This window comes from Nelumbo nucifera, chromosome 4, assembly GCF_055504915.1.
Source record: "Nelumbo nucifera cultivar China Antique chromosome 4, China Antique-T2T, whole genome shotgun sequence".
Lineage (NCBI taxonomy): Eukaryota > Viridiplantae > Streptophyta > Magnoliopsida > Proteales > Nelumbonaceae > Nelumbo > Nelumbo nucifera.
The window spans coordinates 15,367,920-15,376,494 of record NC_142652.1 but is presented as its reverse complement, the minus strand read 5'-3'; the positions used below and the strand labels follow the sequence as shown (position 1 = coordinate 15,376,494).

Genomic DNA, 8,575 nt, shown 5'->3' with positions numbered 1-8,575 from the left:
TGATCTCAGTGGTTAGTTTGTCAAAAATTAGATGGCCCAAACGAAACTCAGCTGAGCGTGATAATGAAATGGATTATTTTGAGAGCCATTTGGGTAATGAACAATTTAGATTATGTGGTAGAAACAGGGGACCATGGTTGATGTGATTGTACTGAATGGAGCTTATTACTTTTGTGTTTTAGTAAATAATTAATTAATTAATTAATTATTATACAATAAAACAATTGGGCTTATATAATAATTAAGAGAGAAAAACAATGAATATATTATAATAATTATTATTGTTGTTATGATAAATAACAATTTTATTAACCAAACAGCAAAACAAGCAGATAGGACAAATCAGCAGAGGAAATAACATAACGAAGTTCTTTAATTCAACCATTTCAGCCACTATCAAACAGCTTCACAGCAATGCTTTTAAGCTGTTATCAACCTGATCGATTGGACCAGTGACCTGGTTGCAATTATGGATCCCATCAACTTCGGAACCGTTTTTGCCAAGAAAAAAAATGGTTGATTTGGTCAATGAATTTGTTAACTCAGATGGTGTGCCATTTAGGTGATGTTTGGTTCTCTAGGCGTTTATTGAAAAAATGCTATTTGATTTTAAATAAACATTAAAAACTTGAAATGTTTTAATTTTTATGTATGGGGTATTTGAGGAATGAAAAGGTGTTTTTAATGTGAATGGATTTGCTTTTTAAAACAAAGCAACTGTATCATTTAATGAAACTGCTTTTTTGTTTTTTGTCAAAAAAATAAATAACTGCCATATCAACAAAAACAATACATTTTGCCCATGTAACAATTGTTTATTTTAGAAAACAGATCATTCGCATTGCCAAACATCTGCTAAATCAATGCTTCATAAACCGTTTCATCAAAAAAAAAAAAAAAGCCTCCATCTACCTAAGAAGAAAGATAGTTCAACCTTTCTAACGAGATTCTAAAACACTGCCTCAAAATTGACCATTTAAGGGGCACTTTATAATGTGGATAGTTTTCCTTGTTGCCGGTTCCAAAAACTAGGCATGTCAATTGGACTGGATTTGGTTCAATCCGATCCAGTCTAATGTAAGTCCACTGCAAACATGGTCGATTGACACCTATATTCCTATCTTCTATCAATGGACCAAAGATTGGCTCAATCCAACCCAATCCAATATAAATTCATTACCGATGGACCAGGCCCAGTCCAATTCAATAAATACTTTAGACCATTAAGTCTGGACTAATCCAATTCAATATGTCTTGTTGGTCCATCCAATTCGTCAAAATTGATTTTGATTTAGACGGGGTCCAATCCAAAACCAGTCCATACATTGACACCCCTACCAAAAACAAATCAAAACTATCTTGTTTGAAATTAGATTGTTTCTTAAAACAAAAACACAAAAGACATGCTATTGAATCTGGTTTCAAAAACATGTTATTTGACTATTCAACATCATGTTGTAAAATCATATAATTTCTATACTAGGAAATTAGTTTTTGTTTTAAAAAACAATGTTTTGTTGGTTTTAAAAGCATGTATTATTTTTTGAAACAAAACCGATTTATTTTTCCCTTTAAAATCAAAAACGGATTTCAAGAACATGTTTTTATATTTTTTTTTACGTGACAATATCAAAAACAAATGAAAACAAAAACATTCATGCTGTAAAACGCCCCCTTAGTGAATCAAATGCTACGCTCCAACATACCATGTACGTATCAAATGCTCACTAAACAACAAAGCAATGTTATGCATTTGGTGTAGTACACAAGATAATAGATGTTGTTTTTGTATTTATGCAACGCAGAGTATTACACCACCAAATGGGGATATGGGATAGCCTCATCCTTTACTGAATAATATTATCAGACCATCGACATGGCATTGAACAAAATAGGATTCGTGTAGATGACCGTTAGGACGAAGCTGAGATGATGACAATGGCATACATTAATTGCATGCCAGGCTAACATTCCCATTTTGTTCAAAGTAGTAGAGTATTGAAAAATATATATATTTTGTATAGTTGTTTGACCAAAATAACCTTCCTAGAATCTCTCTATTTGTTCAGTATTACATAACACATTATAGGGGGAGCTCATGGAGTGAGAACTGGGCATGTACAGGTTAGATCCCATGACTCCTCTTAGAAAAATGCCAAGTTGATGCTAAATTCATAAATTCATTTCTTCCCGTCCTCTTTCTTCTTCAATTTCTTTCTAACTTTATTTGCAATTTTATTTGTTGTCCATAAACTTATTTATAGGTCGGGCTCGAGCTTAGCTTTTGTCAAAATTCTAATGAACCTAGCTTGAAGCCCGAACTCAAAACAGTGTAAAAGCGGATCCAAAGCCCAGCCCGTTAACAGGTCTAGTTGTCCATGCATAAAAAATAAGCTAAACTATTTTTCATGGAAAAAAAAAAAGCTAAACTAGAGTCATATAAGGATGTTTTTGTAATTTAAAATTATAATTTTAAAAAGAATCTAGATAATTCTTAGACAGTTATTAGATTGATGCTGAGAGCCCATCTGACCACTGACCAAAATAGCATATGTGGTCCACCTTGTAAATGAAGTATGGGCATATCTAATATATATATATATATATGTGGTGGTAGTTTACTGTTATTGGAGAATTACAACAAACACCCCTATAGGCTATAACAGTCATGTGTCCATTTAACAATGGTTAATGGAGTAGGATACTTGGTCAATGGTTACAGGATCCAAATTTACCCACACCCCCTCGTTACTTCAATTGAGTTGAAATGGTTTTTCTGTATTTTTATCATGTATTTTCATTCTATGATGGCAAAAAGGTATGATACTGAAATATCTTTGACCAATCAAAACCCTCCAAGCAATTTTTATGAATACCACATAATTCATTGCCACTTTCATGATACCAGTTATAAAATAGTCTTTTCTGATATAATAATTTAACCTTATTGAAGAATTTCAAAAGCTGAATAGATCATTTATTTCAGAGTGGCCCTCTCCCTGGTAAGGGTGTCAATTGGATTGGATTTGGTCCAATCCGATTCAGTCTAATGTGAGTCCATTATAAATGGATCAGGTCTAATTCAGTCCAATGAATGTTTTGGACCAATTTAGGTCGGTCCAATTTAATGTCTGAACTGTCCAATCTGTTTAAATTATTTTGATTTAAATTGGCTTTAACACAAACCCAGTCTATAGACACATTTATTCTTATCTTATATCAATGGAGCAGATATTGACTTAATCCAACCCAAACCAATATAAATTTACTACGGACGGACCAGGTCCAATCCAATCTAATAAATATTTTGGACCGAATCGGTCTAATCCAATATGTCTTGTTGGTCTGTCCAATCCGTCCAAAATGATTTTGGACTGGACGAGATCCAATCCAAAACCAGTCCATTGACACCCTTGCTCCCTGGTAGGCTGGTATAATCAATGGGAAGAGGCCACTTTACATTTTATGTAATGAATGCACAAGCATGTTTATAATTAAGTGGGGTTAATACCAAATAAAACAAAAAAAAAAATAAGTGGGGCATGTTTTCAAGATAATTCATAATAGAGGCCATGATAGCTCAATAAATAAACCAAGGAGAATTGATGGAGAAAGAAAAACTAAAAAGTTGATAAAACTTTTTTGGTGAAAAAAATTTTGATAAAACTAGTATAATTATTTCTCACATTTTATAAAGGTTTGACTATGATATCGGAAAGACATGATATTAGAAAAACTTACAGCCAATAAAAGGGTATAATAAAAGAGATGACCAATCAAGTTGTATTTTCATCAAAACTCACAGGGGGTGCTTTGATTGGCCTAAGCTCTTCCGATACCATGTCTTTTCTGTATCATAGTTTTTTTCCTTTTTACAATTATAAATGAAATCTAAAAGAAAGCTAATATAAAAGGCACAGGCAATACACATATGCAAGAAAAAAATTAAAATGGTAAAACTACAAATGTTAGCCTTACATGAAATGATACAGTAATTTAACTTTTATAATCTGCATCAAAACCAAGGCAAATATCTTCATCATACGGTACATAGATATAGACCAATAGATGGATATGTTGTTTTTTCAAAATGAAGGCATGACATGTGATATGATGAATTGAATTAAGACGTAATGTAAGAAAATGGTGTTCATTGCAAAAACCTCCTTACAACTGGTTTAGATCTCTTCATGGGCCAGGTTCGGGCTTGGCTTTTGCTAAAATTTGAAGGGGTTTGGCCCAAAGCCTGGTCTGTGAACAAACCTAAACTGGTTATTAATGCAAAATTACAGACGATGAAAAAGGGGAAAAAGCAATGTTTTTAAAACCGACCTGGAGAATGAACTGGTAAGGGGTTCGGTTTCCAGGTCGAACGGTTGGCCCGTTTTGACAAAAAAAATAAAAAGAAAGGTCAAAACCGTTGAACGGTTTGAATGGTTCAACCACCTGGATCAATGGTTTGCTGACCAAAGCAACGTTTTTTTGGTAAAAATCCGGTTTAAAAAAAAAAAAACGAAACTGATCACCTGACCGATTCCCGGTTTTCCAGTAAGGTCTGGTTTTGAAAACCATGGGAAAAAGACTAAATGTTGAGGTAAGGTGAGCCATTGTCTACTCTAATATTGTCATCATCCAATTTTTACACTAACATTGTGTTTGGTACCACTATCATTTCTACCTGACATGTTTGGGGTCGGCTAATACAAATTTCCGAGACGTTTTTTCCATAAAAATGTTTTGGATGGATGAATACAAATTGTTGTTTATACTTGAACTGTCAAATTTGACATTTCAACTCTAAACGGCAATGATCTGTCCCCCACATACATTTTTTAGTTGAATCGACTCCCTATGTGACAGGACTATTCATAGTTCTTGCCAGTATGTATTGATGAACCCCAAATGTTTCAGGAAAAAACGGCAATGGTTGCAAATACAGCCTAAATGAGCTTGAAAACTTATGAAGTGTTTTGTACCTTGGTCTTAAAAAAGGTGTGGTGTATTTCAAACCACTGGACCCTACCATTGTTGGTTTGAAACTGTGTTATGAAACTCACAAGTCACAACACCATGGTGGTTTGCTGCATGTTGTGGGGTGGCTTGTAAGCAAAACCATTCACATTGGCAACCCCCTCCCCTATTGTTTGGAATTCTGATCTGCTCCCCACAGAGCGTGTCTCACAGTATATTACAGCCATGCATTGGAAACATTTCCCTAAAAATGATACCTTACAAGTACGGTAATGTTCTGAATGTGCGACTCCAAAGTTCCGTGAGATTGGTGTGAGGAGAAAATCCAAACTCTTTTGTGTGTGTTGTAAAACAGAAAACAATTAAAAAAAAAAAAAACATCCATACACCATGGCGTTTTCTAAAGTAAGATGAATTATAGAGATAATAAAGTAATGAACACCACCCTAACGAGCCATCTTTGTTTGATACTTTGATGGGTTTTGATATTGATATTAGAAACAACCATTAATGTGTGGAACTTTCAAAGGCAATAACGTTTATTTATTTTTCACTACAAGACAAAGCTAGATTATTAAAAAGCACACAGCAAATACAGTAATGTTGAAAAAAAAAATCTTCAGTTCGTGCATCTCCCTAATGATTGCTGGATCCAGCTTTCTGATAATGTGTTAGGGATAGTAAGTCATGGGGCCCCAGTCTATTGAATACATCATATGACCCATGATTTATTTCTCTCCTATTGGCTAAAAAAAATAAATTCAGAGTCTAATAAAAAGATTTTGATATTGTCAAAATGGGAGCCAGTGAGTGACAAGCACGTTTAGGCTTGTTATTCCACACAAGATTGTGATTGTCACTCTACTCTCTCTTATATATTTTAAGTGACTCGTCAATCATCCTTTTGTTGTAAACTTGTGATTAAAAAATATTAGCTCCACCTCTATCCTCTGATGAAACGAAATAATATAATTCCACTTCAAATTGTAAAACTTTAGTTGATGGCCCCCACATAATTGCGCCATGTATGTTTCAATATTTGTATTACACTATTACTGGTGGACCCTTATGTTTTGGACTTTGTTTTCAATTCCAAGTTTCATTACCCTCTTGAGAAGTTTGAGATTATCGTTTATTTTTCTCCCCTTTTTAATAATATTGGATGACTGCTAGAGTCTAGAGAGATCTTTTTTGCATTCTTCCCCGTTTAGTCATTCCACCTTGCACGTGTTAGGTCCATCTAATTAAATTAAATAGAAATTTGAAAACTGATTAAAACAAACAATATATTATAAAATTTAGAATGATGCATTTTAGGGTTTCGACAAGTGGACCCTTTTTTTAACTTTTGGGTTCTCAGAGAGAGATAGAGAGAAAGATGTACACAGTTAATTATACACAAGTGAAGAGAGGAAGAACAAAGTTCAAAATTCAAATACTATGCGAAGGTGAAAGAATTCTATTTCACGTGATGCCCAATCAAGCTATGGAAATTGAAAATCTACTTTTTTTTTTTTTTTTTGGTTGTGGTTATAAAGTGATTCTCTCGGAAATGCTTCTCCTTCAGGCTTATATGTTGAAACAAGAAAAAGTGGGGATGACACATGACAGTTCAAAAAGGCACCCCTTATTCCTTAAAAAAGCATTTTTTCAAAAGTTAGCTTGGCAAACAACAATCATGCCAAACAGGCTTGGTCAAAGAACACTAAACGACGGAAACAGTCCTTGAATCAAATCCCATGCGATGTAGATTATTTAACAATCATCTAGTTTTCCACTTACCCTTATCCAGAAAAGCTTTTCCATTTTAAGTAATTAAACTTTTAACATGTAGAACTGGAATTCGATTATCAGCATGGCAGCCTCTACTAAAAATAAGTGATTTTTTAAGTCATCAATGTAACGTACAATCATAACTGATTGCATAGTTTTCAAGGTACCAAGACGAGACTAGACGATCACGGGGCGCCTACACACCTAGGTGGTGGATTCTAAACATATGAACCAAATTATTAACAATCTGAAATACATGAATTCATTTTGCCTGCTTTTTGTATATTGGTATGAATGAAAATTTTGCAAGTATATATAGATATAGAAAAAGGAAAAAGCTACGATACCCGAAGAGCTTTGACCAATCAATGCACCCCCGTGAATTGTCACGAATAGCGCTTGATTGGCCACCTCTTTTATGACACCGGATGATTGGCTCTAAACTTTTCCAGTATCATGTTTTTCCGGTATATCATAGTCGAACCCTAAAGAAAATTGATAGCAGGGAAAGCAAATACATATCAGAAAAATATTTACAGATACCTTGGATGTTAGTTAGTAAAATCAGTCTATAGGTACAAGCCAAAGATGAACCGCCAAGCAACCAAAAACAAGTCCAGCTTACACTGGCTAAAGCCTTTCATGGTTGAAGTCTCACTACACGATCAAAAATACTGTCATAAAGCAGAGGAAAGGGGGTACCAGCTGCCTAGCACAAGAAGAGATCAATTAATAGTGAACAATTGACACCAAGGTCGTAGCTGAAAAATTGGTTTTGCCATTCCCAGAGATTTTAGGTCTCCAGCCATGTCAAACTACCAACTATCAAGAATCTACTCGGTAGTTCCCCAGCAGATGGTGCAAGGTACGTAATTTTTTTCCTGCACATAATCATTATTAAGTTACAGCAAATACATTATAAATGCAACCAAGAAAGTGGCAAAAGCTCATACCTCTGGATGTCAATATCTGTGATATAGATAAAGCCAGCAACATTACTGCATTGGACAGAAGCACAGTTGTCATCAGAGTCGCAAAATGAAAAAGCAAAGTTTACAAACCACTACAATACAGGTGTGTGTATAACCGTATACATAGCTTTCATGCAGGCTCAAGAGAGCAAGGTTGATCTGAATGGATGGTAACCATATTCTTTTTATCATACTTTTTTTGATAATAAAAAGGAAATTTATTAAAAAAGAAAAAACGTTACAAGGTGATAAGATATCACCCAGCAAAATAACAAACCAAAACCAATCAACCCCCTTGAGGACAACCAAGCACCCCCACCCCCGAACAAAATAACAAATACAACATCTGAATAACTCCAGACCCAAGACAAGCCTTCAAGAACCACAGCAAAACTTGCACTCTAAGGCTATGTTTGGTTTGAAGGAAAGAGTAGGGAAAAGAAAGGAAAGGCAAGGAAACCTTTAAGAACTTTGTATAGGTTTTGATATCTTTCCCTTCCTTCCCCTACCTTTACAAACTTTGTATAGGGGAAATAGTCACAAGCCAGAGAGAAATAGTGGGAGCATTTGCAGGTCACTTTAGGAGCATATATAGAAGGCCACTGAATAATAAGGTATGGTTGGAGGGCTTGGATTGGCCAACTTTGAAGAGAGAAGAGAGGGATTGGTTGGAGAAAAAATTTGAGTTGGAAGAAATAAATGAGGCAGTATTTTCGATGGATAGATCAAAGGCACCGGGCCCAGATGGTTTTACGATGGCTTTCTACCAAGATTGTTGGGAGATTCTAAAGGAGGATATATTGTTGGTATTTGATGAATTCCATAAAAGAGGAGTGATTAACCCGGGGCTAAACTCCACA

General features: G+C 34.8%; 1 protein-coding gene across 8 annotated transcripts in view; it reads right to left on the bottom strand.

The window, feature by feature from the left end:
- Positions 1–7,243: 7,243 nt before the first annotated feature.
- Positions 7,244–8,575, bottom strand: part of LOC104586732 (protein CLP1 homolog) — a 35,971-nt gene continuing 34,639 nt past the window's right edge. For 4 of the 8 annotated variants that reach the window (XR_016085806.1, XR_016085807.1, XR_016085809.1 and 1 more), the window contains one exon: positions 7,698–7,742. Coding sequence is in view for 3 of the 8 variants with exons in the window: in XM_010244048.3 (XP_010242350.1) it covers positions 7,538–7,625; positions 7,698–7,742 (133 nt within the window). In the remaining 5 variants the exon portion in view is untranslated. Of the gene's footprint in view, positions 7,626–7,696; positions 7,743–8,575 lie in introns of those variants that run through there. The other 4 variants (XM_010244048.3, XM_088904187.1, XM_010244049.3 and 1 more) reach the window with 2 other exon arrangements.